The 24,686-nt window shown below is 33.7% G+C and overlaps 1 protein-coding gene across 1 annotated transcript in view; it reads left to right on the forward strand.

Moving 5' to 3' along the window:
- Positions 1 to 24,686, forward strand: part of EMC2 (ER membrane protein complex subunit 2) — a 52,137-nt gene that overhangs the window by 23,483 nt on the left and 3,968 nt on the right. The window contains exons 6-10 of the mRNA XM_005891736.2: positions 6,871 to 6,956; positions 7,107 to 7,166; positions 13,036 to 13,117; positions 13,899 to 14,009; positions 16,047 to 16,151. Coding sequence (XP_005891798.1) covers positions 6,871 to 6,956; positions 7,107 to 7,166; positions 13,036 to 13,117; positions 13,899 to 14,009; positions 16,047 to 16,151 — 444 coding nt within the window. The remainder of the gene's footprint in view (positions 1 to 6,870; positions 6,957 to 7,106; positions 7,167 to 13,035; positions 13,118 to 13,898; positions 14,010 to 16,046; positions 16,152 to 24,686) is intronic.

The following is a 24,686-nucleotide window of genomic DNA, read 5'->3' on the forward strand; positions in this document are numbered from 1 at the left end:
TTGAGTGCTTGCTTTGTGCTTGGTATAGAGACTAGAAGGATGATTTAGACATTATCCTTGACTTTGGTTTAGAGAGATAGCATGATATACTTAACAGATTATAGACCTTGAAATAGACTTACTAAATCCTGATTCTTTGGTGATTTGCTGCAGTATTTCTGAGCCTTGTAGGCCTTGATGGTTGAGCATGGCTTAATTAAGACAGATGACGGGCTGGGGAAAGACATCATATTCCATTATGTAACAAGTAAGCCTTAGGGTTATTAAAGTACAAGACTTACCTTGGGAGAAAAGAAAAAAGTGATTGAAGTGGAAGTTTCAGATTCAGGGAGGTTGCTAAAATGGGTCATCTCATCTATTTTTTTAAAATTGTGAAACGCTCTTTTGAAAAAAGTAATATGTATGCATATTAAAAATTACAAACAATACTAGCATATATGTTGAAAAATAAGTCCTCCGATCCCAGATCTCATGCCCTCCTTCACTTAGGCAAATGTTTCTTAAGAATTTTTCCAGAAATTTTTTCTCATGCACACACAAATAGGTCTGTATGCATGTGTGTGTATGTGTGTGTGTCCCTTTAATAGTGAGAATGGTTGGAAATGCAGATGGTGACATACTCTACCTTTTACGTAAAAGTGTTCAGTTGTGTCCAACTCCTCTGTCCATAGCATTTTTCAGGCAAGAATATTAGAGTGGGTTGCCCTTTGCTTTTCCAGGGGATCTTCCCAACCCAGGATTGAACCTGTGTCTCTTCTTCTTCTTCTTCTTTTTTTAATCCTTCCCTTCCCTCCCTCCCACCCCTGCTAAACTGTGTCTCTTGGGTCTCCTGCATTGGTAGGTGGATTCTTTATCCTTGAGCTCCCTGGGAAGCCCCAAACTCTACCTAAGTCATCTATGTTAGCACATCCTTTATCTCATCCTTTAAGTTGCTGCATAGCATTGTAGTATAAGGATGTATAATCCTTATTTTGATGAAAAACTTTCTTGAACTAATTAAGTCCCTTTGGTATCTGATGCATTCCTCCCAGAAGCAGTGTTGAAGTGCGTGTCATTTGTAGAATAGATTCCTAGAAGTGAAATCTGAGTCAGGAGGTCCATGTATCTTAAAAGTTAACAGATACTGCCTAATTTCCCTCCACAAAAGCTTTTTAGTTATCTATACTCACTTACATGGTATATGAGAGTGCTTCTTTCCCAGTATCCTCCCACATGGTGTATTATCACCTTTTTTCATTTTTAATTTTTGCCAATGGTGGCTCAGACGGTAAAGTGTCTACCTGCAGTGCGGGAGACCCGGGTTCGATCCCTGGGTTGGGAAGATCCCCTGGAGAAGGAAATGGCAACCCACTTCAGTACTCTTGCCTGGAAAATTCCATGGACTGGGGAGCCTGGTGGGCTACAGTCTGTGGGGTCGCAAAGAATCGGACACGACTGAGCGTCTTCACTTTCACTTTCAGTGTAATTAGTTAAATATATAATTTGCATATGAGAGATTCTGAGTATCTTTTAATATGCTTAAAAGGCCATTTTTATTTCTCTTTTTGAACTGCCTTCTTTAATGCAGTTATTTCATGAAATTTCATTTCTAGTCTTATTGAAGACAGCATGGTTCTAGCACTCTGCATAAGTTTAACCTACCCCTTCTTCACCACTGATTCACCACTGAGGAAGACTAGGGCTTTAAGGGGCAATATTTTATACCTTTTAGTTGGCTCATTGTCCTGAGTGATTGGCAGTACAAGAAGTTCAACATTTGTGAACAACCTGGTGTTACACTTCAGAATTTTTTTTTCTGCATTATCAATTAAGTTTTTATTTCTCTTTTTGATTTCTTCTTGTTTTAATTGTGGTTGATTTGCAATGTTCTTTTTGTTTCAGGTATCAGAATAGTAAGTTGAGTTTTTTTGTAGATTATTCCTTTATAGGTTATTACATGATATTGAGTATAACAGAATTTTAATTCTTAGAAAATGGGGAGTGAAGTCAAATTTGATTGGCAAAGTACCACCAGATTTTTTGTTTTAAAGATAACTGCCAGTAATGTGGGAGATGGTTTGAAAGGGGTTAAAAGAGATGAATTATGTAATTTGGAGACGGTTCTGTCTTAGGCTAGAGATTATGGGGATCTAAGGTGGCTTACTGGTAAAGTACAAACTAGAACTCCCTCTACCCCAGATGTTGAGATCCAGAAAGACCACTGCCTCTAAGGCTTATGCCATGCCCCTTATTTTGGAATTAGATATAATTGCCTCTGTGCCAAGCTTGAAGATGCTTTTAGAAGGCCATATTTCCCAGGGTCATGGCATAAGCCTTGGAAGCAAAAGAACCTGGAATTCTCCTTTCCCTCTGTTGGCCAGTGGTCTTTCTGGGTCTCAGCATCTGGGGAAGGGGTTGCTCTGCATTGTACTTACTGGTAGACCTTAGTCCTTTAATCCTTTTCTAGGTTCTCGTCCTGTGTGGCCTATTTTTTTTTTTTTTTGAAGATGTAACATGTCTTTCAGGAAAAAATTGATAGCTAACTATAGTAGATAATTGGAGAAGGCAATGGCACCCCAGTCCAGTACTCTTGCCTGGAAAATCCCATGGGCGGAGGAGCCTGGTAGGCTTCAGTACATGGGGTCGCGAAGAGTCGGACACGACTGAGCGACTTCACTTTCACTTTTCACTTTCATGCATTGGAGAAGGAAATGGCAACCCACTCCAGTGTTCTTTCCTGGAGAATCCCAGGGATGGGGGAGCCTGGTGGGCTGCCGTCCATGGGGTCACACAGAGTCGGACACGACTGAAGAGACTTAGCAGCAGCAGCATAGTAGATAATGGTACAGAGGTATGTAACAAATTTATGATCATAAGAACTTTTTGGCGTTTCATATTTTATAATAGAAATCCTGGCTCCATTATTAAAATATCTTGTAAAATGTGGAGCACTTTTCATTTTTGACTTAAAGATCAATCTAAAGAAGAAATTCAGAAGAATTCAAAACATTGGCATATTTCATAAGATGTGAGAAAGAAATATAAATGGAAATTGATAAGCACTTAAGACTCAGTGTTTAGTCTAATGCTATTGTTTAAACTATTTTGGCATATAATTTATGTAGAGTAGACTGCACATATTTAAAGTGTATAATTTAATAAATTTTGACAATTATATACACCTGTGAAACCATCACCACAATTAAGATAGTGAACAGAATCATCGTCTAAAGTTTTCTTTGCCCCTTCTGATTTTTATATTCATATATATATGAATATATGTAAATATTGTTTCTTGTAGTACATAATTAAATTACAAACAATTTTATCCTTTTGGGTCTTTGTGAGACAGGCCCAGAACATTGTTTATCCTGGGACTAATTATTCCCCAATAGGTCTATCTTAGTACTCTATCCACTGTCCTAGGAATCATGGCGGAGAAGGCAATGGCACCCCACTCCAGTACTCTTGCCTGGAAAATCCCATGGATGGAGGAGCCTGGTAGGCTGCAGTCCATGGGGTCGCTAAGAGTCGGACACGACTGAGCGACTTCACTTTCACTTTTTCACTTTCATGCATTGGAGAAGGAAATGGCAACCCACTCCAGTGTTCTTGCCTGGAGAATCCCAGGGGCAGGAGAGCCTGATGGGCTGACGTCTGTGGGGTCACACAGAGTCGGACACGACTGAAGTGACAGCAGCAGCAGCAGCAGGAATCATGGCATTTTCCAGTCTGGCTGGTAGAAAGACACTGTTCCCAGCCTTGTGTGAGCTCTGGGGCACTTTTCCCACTAAATGTTTCTCTTAGATATTTTCTTGGCATTTGACGTTTCCTCGTACACATGCACTGATCAGTACTGATCAGTACTAATCACTACTCCAGGGGATCAGTATTCTCGTAAACATGCGCCCATCAGTACATAAGTACTGAGTACTTAAGGGGAACCCTTGAGATTCAAAGGAAATCTCTTTAGAGTCTTATATATTTTTCTTTCTTTTCTTGTACTCTGCCCCATGAACTCTAGCGTGTTGATCTTCTTGGACTCTTGAGTGCTTTCTGAACTCATGGATTCGTCTGGGCTCAACCTGGTTTTCTTTTCTTGCACAGCACCCTTGAAACTCTCAAAGCAGTTGAACCAGGGCAATAAAAATAAGGCTCACCTTGTTCGTTTCTGCCTGTCAGGAATCTCTCTCTCTTTTTTTTTGCCTTTTGTCCTCTGCCTTAAAAATAGTTGTTACATATATATTTATATATAGTTACAGTTGGCATTTTCAGGCAAGAGGATAAAACTGCTCCCTGTTACTCCATCTTGGCTGGAAGTGAAATCCCTGCTTAGTAGTCTTTTTAAATGATCTTGATAAGTGAAGTTTTTTGTTTTCCAAAATGTTATATTATTTTTCTGTAGAAGGACTATTGTGTGTGAATTAATGATATATTGTTGCCTGTATGATGCTGATTGCCATGTAGGTTTTTCTTTAAACTGTCATGTGTAGTTTCATTTAAGAAGACTGATTTTACATAGTTGAATAGTTACTACTTAAAAGTTTGCTTTTAACCTTAGAATACTAGGAGATAGAATACTGTATCTTAGGTTTAGAGTGGTTTAGCAATATATTGCTTATATAGTAGAGATTTGGGAGCATGTTTCCCAAATTGATTAATAAAACCTTATATTTTAAGTCTTTGCTTGTACTTCACTGAGGTGTTTATAAGGTGGAAAACTCTTTAGTTTTTAAAATAGACTATTAAAAAGTTAATACCAATTTTTTTTGTCTTACATTATTTTAAAATTGTAGTATTCCACCTACTACCAATATCTGTTCAAAATAATAGTAACAAATTAATTTGTAATATCTCAGTTTTTTTCAGGAACTCTAATCAATGAATCTAGAATGGTAATGAGAAATTTGAGATCCCTACTTCTCATCTTTCCTCTCTTGATGCATTTAGGTTGTTTAAACCTCTGTTTTCCGTTTATGAAAGGGTTTTTTATTTTGTTTTAAAGGCATTTAAAAATATTAATTATCTATGAAACACTAGTAATGCTTTGTAAACAGTATTCGACAAAATGCTGCTGTCCTAAAACTTTGGTGTGTGTTCAACAGGAGAGACATGATTCTGTTGTCAAATCACTGAGAAAAAGTTAGTATTAGATGTATTTTTTAAAAAATGAAACTCATTTGTGAATAATGGTATCCATTACAGAGTTCATACCACATCTCTTACTATGACTATAGAAGTACTGGTTCCTATTCATGTTTGTAGTTTGACTTTTTGTCTCTTATTTACGGAATTTGAATGCAGTATTTTCAACAGGTTTCACTGCATCTGTTCAAAATCATTTTAACTGGCAAAGATCCAAGGACTGGGGCAAGTTACTTTTAGAGCTTCACTTTTACTTTCCTTCTGTATTCTTTATGAATTGAGTGTATTTATTATGGTCCTTTCATTGTTGTAAATAGTAAAATTATTTAAAAAAATATTGCTTACTGTGCGGCAGGCATTGTGGTAGGCCTTCAATATGAGCTGTGTAATCAAGGATATATATTTTTAACAGATGTGTTTTTTTAATTACCAAAATATTATTATCACTATTATTATAAATATGGCTCTTGGTTTTATTTATTGGAAGTCTCTTATTAATTTTATCTGATGTTTTTTTACTTTCAGTTTTTCAGAAAGTCCACCTTTCCACCCCAGGACAGATAGCTCTTTTGATCTAAGGAGGCTTCATTCATTTTACTTTCCTTGTCTGTATCTTGTGGAGTGTGTGTTATTTAAAAGAATGACAGTCATGTTCATAATTAATAAGCCTAATTTAGCCCTAATTATAGTGTGTTTTATTCTTTAGCCTTCTGCATTAAACAGAGATAAAGGGGATGTAAATTTAATAATTCACACAGTACCCTCCAGTCTCTGATTGTTCACTGTGGCCCCAAACATAAAGTCTTGATTATACACAATGCTGCCTTTGCTCCTGAGTTCTTCCTAATATTCAATGTCCTCCCTCCATATAGTTTTCTCTTCTGCTTTCTTTATGTCTACTTGCATTTTGTATTTCAGTTCAGGTATCACATCTGGAACCCTCTTTGGTGTCTTTCCACCTCTTCCCCTCAGGCTATATTAGGATCTCTTCTATGTTGTCACAACATCCTAGGTACCTCTATCATTGTCTTTTTATTTGATGTATCTTTCTGTTATCAGACTTAACTCCCAAAAGGAATTATCTGTTCCTTTTTTAATTCTTATTTTCACTGTCTAGCACAGTACCTGGCAAACAACAGATGTTCATTATGTGTTTGATTAATGTGTAAATAAATGGCATTTATTTTTCTATTTATATTTGAAAAGCTTTAAGGTGCAAGTTTTAAATGTTTGGTGTATTATAAAAAATATTTCTTTCAGAACCCATTTTATTTTTTGAAAGACTTTTAGCTAGATTTTTCTCTTAAAATTGTGAAAAAAGTTATTAGAGGCCATATTTGTATAATGACATTCAAGTGGCCACAGTAAGATTATTTTCTAATCTCCACTATCCCTCTATCTCTTAAGATACAGATCTTATGAATGAGACAGAGTAAAGGACTTTAGGCTGGATAAAGATTAAGATTCCCTGCTGGCTTGTAATTATCAGAATCTGGAAGGTTATTTATTTGAATGAAATGATGCATATATTGTATACATCAAAAGTAAAGCACATGTGATTGTTAGAGGAATGTTTGAACTCACCAGTGGGATGTCATGGGGTATGTTTATAAACTCCCACTAAGCAGTAGTTCTACAATGGAATTTCATTGGCATTGAGATAATAATTTGCACAGTCAAATTACCTTCTTTACAAAAACCCAGGGAATCATGAAGGCCTAATCCTTTATTAATGTCAACCCACAGGCTGCAAGAAAGCGTAAGATTGCCATTCGAAAAGCCCAGGGGAAAAATGTGGAGGCCATTCGGGAACTGAATGAGTATCTGGAACAGTGAGTGTCTTACAAGAGGATTGTGTTTTGTTATTCTGATAAATCTTTTTTAATTAAAATGGAATTTGCATTTGATTTCCTTTTTGCTTCCATGCTGTTCATTTACCGAATATCTACACATTTATTTTTTTTTCCCTTTACTCTCACCAGATTTGTTGGAGACCAAGAAGCCTGGCATGAACTTGCAGAACTTTATATCAATGAACATGAGTAAGTCATTAAACACATAAAATTTTGCTAGGAAATGCAATTTTCATCACTGTGTAAGTTCAGGAGTTATAGTAGTTTCTGAAGGATCGGTGAGAAGATGTGAATTGTGTCAAATTAACAAAATAAATAAAAAAACAAATTGACAGTTTGTTGGTTATAATATGTGAATTGTTTTAAGTAGGTCGTTGTGTTTTGCTAAATTATTTTTATTTGGGAAGTAAGTTTTCTTTTAAATCCAGATGGCATTCTTTGAAATTAGAAAGGCATGTATTTGCTGAGCTAAGGTTATTTATAGTGAATGAAAATTGTGAATTTTTAGAATTTAAATTGTTCTTATATACAAAGAGTATTATACTCCCTGCTGTTTAAAAATTCTGTCAATTGTATGCATTTATTAGCCTTAGCATGAAGAGAATCAACTCTTCCAAAGTAGAAGCGTTCTGTTGCCTGGGTAAAAAACCAAGAATAATCAAGAATGTTGAATGTTGTAGGAACTTGCTTATTGGATATTTAATGTTTTTGTTAGCTTTTTTTTTATTGCTGCAGTGACAGGAGGAAATCCCAGTGTGAGAGGATTAGCCCAGTCTTAGTGCAAGTTTTCTAATATCACAGCATTAATGCTAACCTCTATCTGGAGGCAGGTTTTTTTTTTTCCCCCCTTAGTTCTGAGTCTGAAGTATATCAGATTGTTTCTTTCATCCCTTTTGAGAGAATAGAATCAGATTCTCATGCGCATATTCTTATTGTGCATGAATACTTAGAATACTTAACCTCATTCTCATAGTACAAAATAGCTGACACAGGAAATAAAATCAAATGAAGACACTTGTCTGTTGCCTTTGTTCAGGGCTATATGTGTATGTAAAAGGAAGAGTTAAGGTAGTTATATGTATAATTCTAATAAAAGTGGGAGCCAAAATAAAAGTAATAGCTGTCATTTAATGAATGTGTACTGTATTCTGGGAACCATTTTTCAGTTCTGTTATACATGCTAGCTATCAGATGTTCTTTGTTTTTTAATAGGAAGTTATTTCCTGAATCATGTTAAGTATACATATGGGGATGTTTATATGATCATTCATGTAAATGTACTTAGATTTCTCTTATATATATAAGAGTGGTAGTGTATTTGGTTAAATGGTCATGTTTCTACTTTTCATTGTTTTAAAGTCAACATTTATATTGTTGATAAGTTCAGTTGGTAAGTCACGTCTGACTCTTTTGAGACCCCATGGACTGCATCATGCCAGGCTCCTCTGTCTTCCACTATTTCCCAGAGTTTGCTCAAATTCATGTCCATTGAGTCAGTGGTGATATATAACCATTTAAATAACATGAACTGAATTTTTGGAGTGCAGTAAAAAAAAAAATTAACAGTGGTTTTAATCTGTTCCTAAAGCAGATGGTAGTTATTTATATTTTTGTGCCTTTTGAAGATTTTGTGATTAAAACCATTTACAGAAATTTCAAAGCATCAAGGAAATTTTTTCTTTAAAGAAGTACCTAATACAGAAAATTTGGAAAACCCAATAAAGAATAAAGACAAAGACAAAAATCATGTGTAATTGCATCATCCTAAATTAACTACAGTTTATATTTGATATTTTCCCTTCAATATCCCTTGAAATAGAAACAATTATCTTTTGTAGCTTACAATTTTCACTTAGTTATATATTATCAAAAATTCCTTATCAGAGAAAATATTCTACAATGTGATTTTAATATTATTCCATCTTATTAATTAACCCTGGTATTCCTAATTTCCTAGTAAAATATAGTAATGCTGTACTATCTTCATTTTATTCTATTTGTTTTTAAGAAGTAAAATGTTATTTATAGATTACATGATTGCCAATTTAGAAAATTCTACAGAGTCTACAAAAAAGTCACTAGAACTAATGAGTATAGTAAACCTGCAGATAAGATATCACTTATATAAAAATCATATTTGTAAATACTGGCAACAAACAGTTGTAGTTTTAAATTAAAAGAAAGCATTCATAATAGCATAAAACACTTTGAAACATATATATTTTTTTAATGTAAATTGTGTGCTGAAAACTACAAAACATTAATTAAAAAAATTAAAGAGCACATAAATAATACCAAATTCATAAATTGGAAACTCAGCATTGTTTTGTTTTTAATTGAAGTGTAGTTGATTTACAGTGTTAGTTTCAGCTATATAGCATAGTGATTCAGTTATACATACATGTAATGGTTGTCTTTATTTTTAGTTGTTTCCTTGGGCTAAATTCCTCAAAGTAGAATTACTTGATTAAATGATATATGCATTTTTTAGTGATTTTGATAAATTGTTCCTAGGTGTTCACTAGAAAGGTAGTATTAATTTACTCTCACAGCAGAGTTATTAGAGTGTCCCCATAACAACAGTGGGTACTGTTGTTCTTTTTAATCTTTGCAGATTTTAATAGCTGAAAATTGGTTACACTTTTTTTAGGAGCTCTTTATATAAATGATATGAGCTAATACTAATTTTTTTAACTTATAGAAACTTTATATTTTTAGATGGCTAGATATATCAATTTATATTGCTTTCAGGTTTTCTATCCTCTAAGAACCATATAAATATATTCTCTTTTTTTTTCTACTTCTTTATCAGTTTTACTTTTTTGGATGTATTTGAAATATTTTGATAGTTCTTAAATAGGTTATACTGTATTTTTAACCTATCACTAAATTTATTATTTGCTTCATCTTATAATAGCCACATTCAGTTTTGCTTTGTTTTGGGTCTCTAAAGAGTTTATTGAGATATTGTTGGATAGAATCTTGGAAGAATCACCAGAAGTCAAGAGATACAAAGACAGAACAACATCTGAAAAGTAATTTCTTTTTATGGGAAATGATAATTATGTTCTGCATATCCTTTTGTCTTGTGTTACAAAGCTCCTTTTGATCTTGAAGCTAGTTACTTACAAAATGATTGTTTATTTTTTCCAGTTGAACATTTAGAAGGAAAATTTTAGATTTAGGGTGAGTGAAAATAAATATGTTAATATGTTTTGAAGCTATTTGAAAATTAGAATGTTCACTTAATTCATTTAATTTGTTTCAGCAAGTCATTGTGGTAGGTAGGATGTTTTTGGTAGAAGTGGTAAGTTATTGTCAGATATCAGTTTACCACAGTTTTATGCACACAGTGGCAAAAATGTAGCAAATTAGGAATTGCTTGATACATTTAACATTTTGACATTCTTTTCTGCATATTAATAGTTATAGTAAATCACAGGCAGATTGCTAATCTAGATCTAGACTTTTTTACTCAAAAAAGATTTCCACAGTAGGATGTTAATCTCAGTCTGTTCAGTGTTTTTATAGAGAAAAGGGGATATAAATTTCTGCCACATACATTTTTAATATCTTTAAGTTGCTTTTATTTAAATTTGCTTCTGATTTATAAATTCTAGATACAGTTATTCCACTGGTATATATCACACTGGTTGATCATATTGAGACACTTTTCTAAATATAAAAAATTAGTTATAATTTTTGCCTTAATCCCAACAGTACATTATAAACATAATTGTGTATTTTGAACAAAGATACTGAATTTTTTTTTAATGTGATTTGTTGTTAAAACTGGCTATCAGCAAGGAGCAGTTTTTAAAAGTTAATTATGAATGTCATTATTGTAGCTCTAGCTTTACTGTAAGATTCTATAACAAAGGGAATCATCAAGATCTTGTAAGGAAAAAATCATAATACTGATAAAGCAGTCTAGGAGCAAATACTGTAGCCTATACATATGCTTTTGTGTGGAACAGAAGAACTTCACAAACACTTTAGTTACTGACTCTAATGTAGTAATAACAGTGGTTATTCTATTTTAAATGGATTCTCATTATTTTACTTCTCTAAATCTTAATTTCATTGAATTGTTGTATATAATAAATTAATATAAGTATTTGGGATGGTCAATACCATCTGGATGATACATACCATCCTTGGGAGAATTTTGAAAATAGTCATCACTTAAATCACTTTCTTATGGCTCAGTACTCTTGGGCACTGCTGCCTGAGAAAAACTGGATTAGGCCATTTCTTGCTCTTTCCAGCTCTAAGTTTATTTCATTCTATACTTTATCTGCAAAATTTATTTGATTTTACATTTTGTAAAACTGGGGTAAGGTATCCCCTCCTTGTATGTGATGTTAATACTAAATAATTTTTAACAAAAATATATTGGCATTACTTTTTAATTAAAAACTCCTGTATACCCATTTTATGTTACTTAATGCTATGTAAGAATCAAGAGTCACAATTTTGCTCAACCATTTAAGTCTCTGAGAACATTTGTTCTTAGCGTTAATATGAATTTTTGGTGTACCCTAGTTAAAGGAACACATTTAGAAGGGAATTATCTTTTTGATGAACTTGAGTGTTTAAGGTAGACTTCCTCTTCTATACAGTGATGAATAAATATCAGATTGATAGTCACAATACTTTTGTTCTAGACGTTTATTCAGTTGTTTGTTCAGTGATTGTATAGCTATCATACATTAAGAACTAATACTAGATTTGGGGCATAAAAATGAAAAGGGTTAAATAGCAATGTGATCTTTCATGAGAATTATCTTTGAATAAGATCTTTAATAAATCTAAAATGCTATTATTTGGGGAGATCATTTGGGGAGGGTGTTTTTGGTTCCTTTATCCCTTTGGGTTTGATTGCTATATCCCTTTTTATGTTACCATTGACATATTCTTAACTACCATTACCACCACAATTTTTCATTGTAGTGTGTAGTGCATATAGGCAGTATGCTTAGTAGTTGAGAGTATAGGTTTTCTGCTTATTTCCTAAGGTATTGGTGGAATTAAATGAGTTAATATTTGTAACAGCCAGAGAAGTACATGATACATAATAAACACATAAAAACAGTTAGCTATTATTAGTTTTGCACATGTGAAAAAACAGCCTACATATTTTGAAAAGTGAGTATATCAGACATTAGTGTAAAATAGGTACCTTTTTATATTGACAAATGTCAAAATTAATTTTAGTATCCTTTTATCTGTTACAATGTCATCACTTCCTCACTGGGACTAAATCTTATAATACCTGTGTTCTTTAGAATTTCCTTTAAATAATAAGGATATTTACATGACCTAAACATATAAAATACATTAAAGGGTAAATTATAGTCATGTAGGATAAAGCAACCCACTCCAGTGTTCTTGCCTGCAGAATCCCAGGGACAGGGGAGCCTGGAGGGCTGCCATCTATGGGGTCGCACAGAGTCAGACACGACTGAAGCGACTTAGCAGCAGCAGCAGCACCAGGATAAAGCTATTTTTCCAGAGCTCTTTGTGGCAATTTTTTCTTTAGGTGTTTTAGTAAAGATTTTGTTTCTCTGCCACATGATTAAGTAGTAGTAGAGTGCATATCAAAACCACTGACTTGAATAGGTTGGTAATGTCTGTGAAAGATTTTTAATGAATAGAGAATATCTAATAAAATGTTTATTTCCTCACCATACTTTAGCTATTTGAATATTAAATTATCAGTGGATGTCTGAAACTTATTTTATGTATAAACTGATCCAGGATCTTGAAGACTATGTTGTTAGTAATGTTTGAATGTCATTGTAGTGACCCAGTTTTTAAAATGTAATGTCTTTTGATCATAGACTGCTTCAGGATTTAAGCTTCTGTTTATCCATTTCATTAAAAAAAAAAGTGATATTAAAAAAATTTAAAAAGTGATATTATTTGTATTTACAAGTTCAAGATAAGTACTTTATTAATAAAACTTAATTTGGATAATATCACTAAAATTGTTTTAAAATCATTTTAAGGTGAAACTGACATACTATTTATGACTTTTAAAATTGGTGTTTTTCAGCTATGCTAAAGCAGCCTTTTGTTTAGAGGAGCTTATGATGACTAATCCTTACAACCACTTATACTGTCAGCAGTATGCCGAAGTAAGTGTTTCCAAAACCTAGTTGTATGTGATTTTATTTTTGTTGGTGTTGTATATTATTATGGAACTAAGAATATGTCCTTAATGTCAAGCAAGTATATAAATATTTAAGACATATTATGAAAATTGATTTGTGAAAGTAAAAGTTTTACATTGTTAATATTGTAATGGAAATACTGATTTTTCAATTAAATGCCCTTATTTAAAATAGTGAAATTCTTTTTTAATTGTGTAGTATATTCTTTTCAAATTACGAATTATGTCACAGTTATCACCATTTAATGGCTTTTAAGGCATTTACAATGATTATGACTTTTACATCCATATTTTAGGAAATTTATATTACAGTCATTATTTTGGGAACTTAACTGTTAAGAATAGCAATGCAGTTGACTCCTATAAGGTTAAAAGGACTTCATTGTTAAGGAATGTCAGTGGAACTAGGAAAGGACAAGTTAGTATGAATTCTAGGTTTATAATGCTAGTATAGTAATAGAAAATATAAAGTTGTAAAGCATTTGCAAGGCTGGCTTTTTTATATTGGCAACAGTTTTTAATTTTAAAAACTACTCAGTGATCTTGATGTTCGTAGAATGGTTTTGGGAGGTAGGTTTTACTTAAAATTTAGATTAGCTCTACAACTTTAAGATGAATTCTTTTAACAGCTTGCATTTGTTTACAGAAATATCTGTTTCAGTTACTAATGTCTATGGTATGATGAAGCATGCTACATTTCAAAGTAGTAAAATAAACAGATTTCAGCACTCTGTAATTTTTAACAGGTTAAATATACCCAAGGTGGACTTGAAAATCTCGAACTTTCAAGAAAGTATTTTGCACAGGCATTGAAACTGAACAACAGAAATATGAGAGCTTTGTTTGGACTTTACATGGTGAGTTGAGGTACATGTTTAATGTTATTTTATGAAATGTCATTTAAAGTCCATTACCTGTCCAAGTTTATCACTTCTCCTTTTTTTGTGTGTATTTAATTGATAAGCATATGATGTTTTTCCTCTTGTTAATTATGAGCAACAGGTTATAAGGCAGTTATATTTTTGAATGTTAATAGAGCTTAGCTATTTGACATTTCATTGTAAATTGTCTTTTATCAGAATTTAAATCTGCCTTTGTAAAATTAAATAGTAGCGGATACAAAGCTGTGTTATGTATTTCTTGTTTTGTTATTCTTGGGTTTATGCCCAACATTGTATTAATTTTCTTAAATTATAATTGTTTGATATATTTTTAAATAAAAGATATATTAGAAGTAAAATTTCTAGTGCCAAATTAAAACTTTTTTTTATGGTATAGACAAACAGTTTGGAAATTATTTATGGCAGGCATGTAATTAAACATTTCTTATGTTTATGTATGCCAAATGATGAGCTTAGAAAAAGTCAATTAATAATAGCTATGGGAAATAGAGGAAGAATTTACTGAACTTCAAAATTAAATAAAATGAGCTTCTTTCTACAGTCAGAAAGACTATAAAAATAAACTTCATTAATAGGCCAGTTCTTTGAAATTTTAATTTATTTTAGTCTTTTCATGGACTTTTGGATGAATGTTTTGTTGAAGCCTAGTGAAAAAGAATTGATTGTAGAAATGGAGGCAGGAAGAAACATAAATGAAATAATTTTCAGCAAAGAAATGGCAAAATAGAATTATAAAACAGTTAAAAGGACTTTCAAAAAAACTACTTCTGGATGCTACCAGTGCCAGTTATAGTAGCTTGCAGATACAATATGGTAGCAATGTCTATTTTTACCAAATACATTAAATGCTAATTTAAAAAAATAGGTAATGAATTATTAAATAGTAAAAGTACATAGTACTTTATGTGTCAGGCTCTGTTATGAGCTCTGTTTTTTATTGTAAATTATTAAATTCTCACATCAACTATTTGAGAAGGTACATTATTATTAATATTACCATTTCATGGAAAGTGAAATTAAGACACAGAGCATTCTGATTAATTTGCCCAAGGTTGAACACAAGGTACTAAAAGATTGAGCTGGGATTCCAGTTCAGGCAGTTGACTCCAGAGACATTTTCTTAACTACTGCATTTGCTTACATTCATACCGAAAAGGTAACATTAAAGACATAAAAGTTTAAAAATCAGATTTTGGCATATAAATTCCTTAGTGACAGAGAAGAAGACAGGAGGAAAAAGCTTATAGCATAGGCTAGGTCTAAAAGAAACCACAATGAACAGATCCTCTTAAGACATAAGATATATTTAAGCATAAGATAAAAGTTAAATCTTTCTCTTACCAGAAATACATACAATTAAAAATTAGAATATGATTATGAGGTTTTACAGATTCTTTCATGGATCCCAAAGTACCAGTCCTTTGTTTAAATACAGTTTTTAAAAAGGAAAGGGTGAGTTTAATTGGTTATGGAACACAGTTTGGAAACTGTTGGTATAGTGAAAACAGAAATAGGTTGGAAGTGATGATCTCTTTGTTTCTAAGACTTTTATTAACTTACTTTAAGTCAGTTTACTCCTTTTGGACTTCATTGTTTTTCACATGTTAATGTAGGAAGTTGGATTAAATTGTTTTTGAGGTTCCTTATGTTAATAGTAATTCTATAATTCTGAAATAGAAAAACTGAAGTAATTCAGTAATAAGAAATTATAACAGTAAAATCCTGTAGTATTTAAGTGATAATGAAATTTTACCTTCCAGAGTGGTGGTAGATAACTAATAAAATAATTTTAGATGTTATTTAAGCTATCAGTTCATTGGATTATTCTGTTTGAAAATATGTTTTCATTTGTAAACACTAATTTATTCAACTTTGCATTAAAAACTACACAATTTAAAAAACTCTTAATTATTAGCCCATTGCAACCTTTTGATTGTCTTGGCTACATAAAAGGAATAAAATTGTTTTTAATGTTTTTTTGTTTGCTTTTAGTCTGCAAGTCATATTGCTTCTAATCCAAAAGCAAGTGCAAAAACAAAAAAAGACAACATGAAATATGCTAGTTGGGCAGCCAGTCAAATAAACAAAGCTTATCAGGTTAGTACTAATAATTTTATATTATCCCATAGGTCAGTTAATGTATTTCTTAGTTGTTTATTTTTCCATAAGCTATAAATCCAGGTATCTATCATTGAACTTTTATACTTTTGGGTCTTTAGCAAATGTGTTTTAACTATGTAAATTAACTGGTAGGATCACATATTTTTTTCCTCAAAAGGAGTTTGTTACTGTTATGATCCCATAAAGAGCCTTATCATCTCAGCAATTCTGCATTTGGCAGATAAAAAGTAATTCAAAAAATCCAGAAAGGATAAATAAATTGCATGATGCATTTCAGAGGCAGATTGGGTATGTGAATTTATAATCAGAGATAACTCAAATAATAAAAACGGAGGAAGGAAAGCCTAAAAGTAAACTAACAAGACTACATAACAAAATTTATGTACTCTGCTTCCAGTCAGATCTTACCTGAAATGTCTCCACACGTTTCTTAGTTTTCTGAAGCTCATCCCTAGGAGATTCTTCAGGAAGGATTCATGGAAAAACACTTGTACTTATATCTTGCATATTCGTATTTTATCCATCTATAGTCTATATTTGAAGGCCAGTTTGACTTCTTTACATCCTTTGGCTATTAAATACATTTACCTAAGTATTAAACATGTTGTTCTGTTTTTATTTACTTATTTAGGGTAAAATATTGCTGTCAAAGCAAGTTTGATGCCATCCTGATGACTTGAACCTATCGTCTGATTTTTGAAGGGAATTTTTTATCTTTAAAATCCAGTAATTTTACTGTAATAACGTTTGGTTGGTTATTCTTGAGTCAGTTTCCCCAAATATACTGTAAACCTTTTTACTATTTGGATTCATTCCTCTTAATTTGAGAAAAGTTGCTTTTCTAGAATAATTATTTTGAATTATTTTGCTTGATTGCTTAAGTTTTCTTTTTCAGGTTTCCAATTATAAGTTCACTGGATCTCCTTTCCCACTTCCTATATTATTCCTCTTTTTTTTTTTTTTAATATTTCTGTCATTTCCCGTGTTTTATTCTCTTCTTTTTCTTCATAGTAATTTTTTATAGAGTTCATATTCTTTTTGTTTTCTACATTTAAATAAGATAGTTTTTCTGGGCTATTAAGAGATTGTTTTTATGGTGTAAGGGGAGTTGGAGATAGGACAGGATAATTTTCCCAGCTTGGCCTTTATATACTTTCTCTTTGAAACAGAGAACTCACATATGACCTTTGTATACATCCAGTCTTTCTTAGAACTAGGTCTGGTTCATAATGATATTTCTGGCTTCAGCCTTTCTCTACCCCTGTTGGTCTTCAGGTCTTGAATTTTGAGGTGTTGTTCTCAGTTTTAAATGTTACATTTTGTTGTTGTTTCTCCTGGGATTTGCTCCCCCTGAGTGTTACTACCTCCCAGCTTCCCCTTCTCCCCTTATTTGGATCATCTCTCCCTCTTAACTTCAGTGTTTCTGACCTGTTCAATTTGGTTTCAGTTTCAGAAGTTTTCCTTCAGTATGAAGTTTTTTACCTTCCGGAAGAGGGTGTTTGCTGGATATTTCAGGGACTTTGAGGTCTTAGGCCATTATTGATAGATTTGTTTAGTGTCATATTTGCATGCAGTTTTTTTATACTTTGATTTGGAGGCTTTGAGACTGTCCTGATTTTACAAACCATTTGCTGATTCATCAGTTCATATTCTGGAGAAGGCAATGGCAACCCACTCCAGTACTCTTGCCTGGAAAATCCCATGAACCAAGGAGCCTGGTGGACTGCAGTCCATGGGGTCACTAAGAGTCGGACACGACTGAGCAACTTCACTTTCACGCATTGGAGAAGGAAATGGCAGCCCACTCCAGTGTTCTTGCCTGGAGAATCCCAGGGATGGGGGAGCCTGGGGGGCTACCGTCTATGGGGTTGCACAGAATTGGACATAACTGAAGTGACTTAGCAGCAGCAGCAGTTCATATTCTTTTCATTTCTGTGGCTTATAGAATACTAAGGTGTCCTCTTTTGCATCCTCTTGTGCCTCCCACATAGCTGTTGAGCTTTTGTAGGTCCCACTACTATCAGTAATATTAATATATTAATAACAACCTTTTAGGGTTTTGAAGAATTGCTATATATATATATACACACACATATATATGTATATATATATGTTTTTTTTTTTAAAGATGTCTTTTTTTGGAATTGTTTCTTGTTATTTTGGTTTAGTTTTGGTGTTCTTTGTTTTTGTACTCTTGACTGGGGAGACTAAAACAATTTCAGTTCAGTCGCTCAGTCGTGTCCGACTCTTCGCGACCCCGTGAATCGCAGCACGCCAGGCCTCCCTGTCCATCACCAACTCCCGGAGTTCACTCAGACTCATGTCCATTGAGTCAGTGATGCCATCCAGCCATCTCATCCTCTGCCGTCCCCTTCTCCTCCTGCCCCCAATCCCTCCCAGCATCAGAGTCTTTTCCAATGAGTCAACTCTTCGCATGAGGTGGCCAAAGTACTGGAGTTTCAGCTTCAGCATCATTCCTTCCAAAGAAATCCCAGGGCTGATCTCCTTCAGAATGGACTGGTTGGATCTCCTTGCAGTCCAAGGGACTCTCAAGAGTCTTCTCCAACACCACAGTTCAAAAGCATCGATTCTTCGGTGCTCAGCCTTCTTCACAGTCTAACTCTCACATCCATACATAACCACAGGAAAAACAAATTTAAATTTAAAACAATGTATTGCCCTGCAATAACACTATTTAGTCACCTTTATATAGTTTTATTATATATAATAAAACTGTTGGCATATTGCAAGTCAGAATATTTATAAGTATTAGCTAGGCTGTGCTTCTTCAAATGGAGGTTGAGATAGCTCAGATCTGTAATGGGGTTCCACACAGAGTAGGCTTAGGCAGGGGAGTATGAGGCAGGGAGGGAGGGGTAGTTTGTGATTTAAAAATAAGACTTGGATAAAATGAAAATAATAGTATGCGAACTACATCGTTGTTTTTAAGATATTTTTGGGAAACAACTAGCTGCTCAGTGCTTTTTTTTTTACATGGTATGACTATATTTCTAAAATAAATTTTTATTAAATTATAACATACGTAGGAAAAAAAACCCAAGTCACAAAGGTGCATTCTGATGAATTACACAAGTCAATGTATCCAGACAATAAATAGAAACATTATATCACCCTAAACCTTTATGATAGCTTTTTTCAAATTCTACTTCTGTCCCTCTCAAAAGTATGAATTTTTAATCCCATAGTCTTGGCTTTTTTTGAACTTTGTGGAATCAGACACTGTGTACATATTTTGTCTGGCCTATTTCACTATTTATGAGATTTATTTTAAGTGTGTAGTTCATTCATTTTCATTGTAGTTTATTGTATGACCATACTGTATTTAGTCAGCTGTTGATAGACATTTGGATTATTTCTTGTTTGGGGCTATTATGAATGACACTGCACTGATACTGCTGTGCAAATCTCTTGGAGTATATGTACAAGTATTTCTGATGGGTGTATACCTTTGAGTGAAATACTGAGTCATAGGATGTACATATATCTAAATGAAGTAGATAAAGCTTGTTTTCCAGGTTACTTGTTTACAGTCCCATCAGCAGTGTTTGAGAGTTCTCATAGTTGCACATTCTCACCAACACTTCCTTCTGTTAGGTTTTGTAATTAGTCATTATGATGTATGTGTAGTGGTATCTTGATCTTATTTCATATCTCCCTGATGACCAGTGAGGTTGAATACTTTTTCATATTTTTATGGTTGTTTGGATATCTTCTTTTATGAAGTCTATGTTTTCCATTGGGTTATGATTTTTTATCTTGTTTTTTTTTAGCGTTTTGATTTATGGGCCTTTTGTTCCTTATATGTGTCAAACAGTTCAGTTCAGTCACGCAGTTGTGTCCGACTCTTTGCAACCCCATGAATCGAAGTTTGCCAGACCTCCCTGTCCATCACCAACTCCCGGAGTTCACCCAAACTCATGTGCGTTGAATCGGTGATGCCATCCAGCCATCTCATCCTCTGTCGTCCCCTTCTCCTCCTGCCCCCAATCCCTCCCAGCATCAGAGTCTTTTCCAATGAATCAGCTCTTCGCATGAGGTGGCCAAAGTACTGGAGTTTCAGCTTTAGCATCATTCCTTCCAAAGAACACCCAGGACTGATCTCCTTTAGGACTGGTTGGATCTCCTTGCAGTCCAAGAGACTCTCAAGAGTCTTCTCCAACACCACAGTTCAAAAGCATCAATTCTTGAGTGCTCTGCTTTCTTCACAGTCCAACTCTCACATCCATACATGACCACTGGAAAATGTAGCATATCTTTTTAACTCTTTTGTTGCAGTCAGTCTCAAATGATTTTGATGAAAAAAGTTCTGAAGATTATCTTCTACATAATCATTTCCTTTATGGTTTGTGCTTTTTGTATTCTGTTTAAGAAATTATTTGCTAATGATCATAAAGATAATCCTGTGTGTTTTTGGAGTTTTTTTTCTCCTACTTTTCACATTAAGATCTACAGTCATTTTGGAATTGATTTTTACATATGATGTAAAAATAGGGGTCAGTTTCCTCCTATGCAGCTTTCCAGTATTTTTATCTCTGTTTTCTGTCATTGAGTCCCATTCTGTTGAAGCTAGTACCTTATAATAGTTGAGAGAGAACACAGATGCTAGATCTGTATCTTCTGGCTTCAGAGTTTTTCTCTGACATTTATTAGTTATGTGGCCTTGGACAAATTACATGCCATCTCAGGGCCTAGCTTTTCATCTGCAAGATGGGCATAATAAAAGTTTTCTAAGTATTAAAGGATTTGAAACATATGTTTCACCATATCACAGTTACACACACTGTATTGTGCTTACTAATTGCATGCTCTAAGTTCACTTTATCTCAGTTACATTAACAGTAACAACCATAACAGTAAACAGAAAGTTTATTGTAAGATAGGTACTTTTCCTATTTTACAAATGAGGAAATTAAGGCAAACTGAGACAATCTGACTCCAAATTTGATGTTCATAATGGCCACGATGTACTACTGCCTTTATAGAGAAGTATCAGGTGTAAATGTTTCTGAAGCTGCAGTTATTGTTTCCATTCCCTTTTCGTTTATTTTCTCATGTGAGCAAGATGACATCCTGCCTTCACTTGGTTTTCTGTTTCAAGCCCAGAGCTCTCCATAGTAACCGAATTTACAGTTTCATTTTGTTTGGGTTTTATTTTTCCCCCGTCTTTCTCCGTGTCTTTGACTTTTGCACTAAACTCCATGATACCCAGTGGTGTTTTACACATCTTTCCTTTCCAAATTGCCTTTTCTTGTCTAAGGAAAGGATAGTATAAAGACTGTTTATCAGTTTCTGTCATCTCGGATACCACTCCAGGAAGATAACATCTCTCGGTTGATAATCTCAGATTTCTGTGTAGCAGCCTAAAATACCCCTCAACAATGGCAAGCCACTCCAGTACTCTTGCCTAGAAAATCCCATGGATGGAGGAGCCTGGTGGGCTACAGTCCATGGGGTCGCCACGAGTCGGTCGCGACTGAGCGACTTCACTTTCACTTTTCACTTTCACGCAATGGAGAAGGAAATGGCAACCCACTCCAGTGTTCTTGCCTGGAGAATCCCAGGGACGGCAGAGCCTGGTGGGCTGCTGTCTGTGGTGTCGCACAGAGTCGGACACGACTGAAGCAACTTAAGCAGCAGCAGCAGGAACCACCTACTGTATAAAATTTATTTTGCCTCTAGATACTAGTAGTGAGTTTTGAGTAAAATATTTCAGTGCTTTTTAAGCTTTCATCTCTGTGCTTTTTCTACAGTAGGTTTTGGTTTTCTTTCTGTGAATCAGATTTCATAACTATTTGTATCCATTGCCCTTTGCTATCATTTTGTTTTAAAATAATGACTTATTTGCTTATATCTGTAGGTGTCATGTAGGCTTGGGCTCAGTTGAGTAATTCTGCTAGTCTCCAGTGGGCTTTATTTTTTTCCTGCCCCATGCCAGTGGTTGGTTGATGGCCTCAGTTAAATATCTGGTGGCTGGTCTCTGTCAGCTGGGAATGCTGGGCCTTGTATTAAATATTTCTCACTTTGCAAGCTAACTTGGACTTACTCACATGAATAAGTTTCAGGGTTCCTGGAGCAGTGAACAGGTGAACTCCAGTGCACAAGGGCATTTTGAAATCTGCCTGTGTCACATATTGCTAATATTCCTTTGAGCAAAAGAAGTCACATGGTCAACCCAGATTCAGGGGATATAATATTTCACCTCTCAATGAGAAGAAAAACATGTGGTCATTTGGGAATTTATTACACTTTTGTATGACTCATAGTTCCATCTTTCTGTTTTATTTTGCCTTTTTCTTTTTAGCTACTTTATTGAGGTATAATTTATAGACAATAAGACATTTTAAGTGTACAGTTGAGTTTTGACAAATTATACTTCTCTCTCACCACTGCCCCATTCAAGGTGTACAGTTTCCATCACCCAAGAAAGTACCCCTCTGCCACCTTGCAGTCAGCCCCATTCCACACTGCAGAATAGCACTGATTTGACAGAACTTTATATATAAATGAGATCATTGGTTATGTATTTCATGCCTGGCTTTTTTCACTCACCATGTTTTGGAGATTCATCTATCCACTACTCCATTTTATTTATCTTACTACTTTGTTCACCCATATTATTTTCCACAAATTATGTGAATTTGTGAATGTTAGCCCAGCTTATCCTAGTTATCACAATGGAGAAATCATTTACCTTTGAATTTGATAAGTTTTTATTATTTGAGTGACCTTTCTGGTGAGTTTTCTTTAAGACCCATCAGGAAACAATGAAAAAAAGAGTTTACTTAAAAATCTATGAAAAAAATGCAAAATTTGTGATTAATGTGGAAAACTACAATATGACTTTCAGAGATTGATGTTTTAGTAATATAAATCTCTGGGATCTAATTGAGAACTTTATGATGTGTCTAGGCATATAAACAAGTATAAAGTATATAATAAGTATTCCTTATTGTAATGTTTTTCTAGGCATTTAAAAATTAGAGAAAATGAGATCTTAAGAACTCCTTTCTGTCTTTGTTTTTACTTAATGAAACAGAATATGGCTGCTACTTGTTCTTTAATTAGGTAATTGGTTTAGCATGTTCAGTAGAGGCGGGCAAGTTTGATTAATGCTCATGAAAAACTTTAATGTTAACCTACTCAAAATAATTTTCCAGATAAATGCTTCTTTGGTACTCTGTTAAATTTGTCTGTGCGTATGTAGTTTATGATTACTGAGGTGATCCTGTTACTATCCTTTTGGGAAATAGAAAATTAAATCATGATTTGAGGGAAAAATAGGATTCCAGCTTAATCAGTTAAATTGCCATATAATTCTAGAATAGACAAAATAATTGCATGTCAGGTAAAATTTGAAGTGATTGATTTATATTTCCAACTTTCTTTTTATTTGTTCTGACACAGATAAGTCAGTTTGGCTTATTCTGAATTGCAGTAGTCAGTAGCATTGATAGACAATCTTTGTAGGTGGTTTTCTAAAATAAGCTAATTTTAAAAATCACAAATTTGTGTTTATTATTATTTTTATTACATTTAAGTACAAACCAAAAAAAATGCTATATGTTAAAGTACTTGGTATGACTTCAGCACTACATAATTTTTTCATTTTTATTTTCCATTTAAAAAATTAGTGTCCTATTTTGTACCTCCCCCAGAATGCTTTTTCTTAGAATTAGACCTTTATATATCTGATTAGGACCATTCTTGTTTACTTTGGGTAGGCAGTGGTAAAAGAAAAGGCTTTCTGTTCTTGGTAAGTCCTTGTGAAAGTGACTCTATCAACTGGGTAATAGAAATAAGAAGCACACTCCACATCCTTTACTCACCAGGGGAAATTATGAAAGGGCAAAGTTTTAAATGTGGTATTGCCATAGTTTCTAATTATGACCTGTATATTCAGCATTTGAATTCCTTAAATTAGTAATGTCTTATAAAAGGCAAAGTGATCTTGACTCTTATGAGAAGTTTTTTTCTTTCCCTGGCATTTCCTCTAGAAATCTCTTTTATTAATAGTTACTCTGTCAAATCAGTATTCAACTACAGACACTAGTGGTTTAGGAACTAGGAGAATGATCATGTTAAACTGCAGTTGAGGAGGTCAGAGGCAGGTTAGCAATTCCTGAAGCCTATTTCCTCTATGATGTTACCTGTGCTTGATCACTTAATCTTTCTCAACAGGTCACATGAAGTTTGCCAAATTAAGTTAATTACAAAAGAGAAGGAACACATCATAAATCAAGCACTAAGTACTTAAGACAGCATTGATATCTGAAGGAAAGATCAGTCACTTGAAAGTATACTGAGTGCTTGGATGTTAACTTGAAAATATTATACGTTGCTAGTAGAAAATGTTGATCAGTACTTTAACCAGAGGAAAAATAGGTAATATAGATATAATAAATCTTCCCCTACCTTTCCAAGGAAACATGCTTATCTAGTAAATGTATAGTGTTAAGTCAAATGATAAATGATGGGAATTGTCAGTGTAGT

The sequence above is a fragment of the Bos mutus genome, chromosome 14, assembly GCF_027580195.1.
Source record: "Bos mutus isolate GX-2022 chromosome 14, NWIPB_WYAK_1.1, whole genome shotgun sequence".
Lineage (NCBI taxonomy): Eukaryota > Metazoa > Chordata > Mammalia > Artiodactyla > Bovidae > Bos > Bos mutus.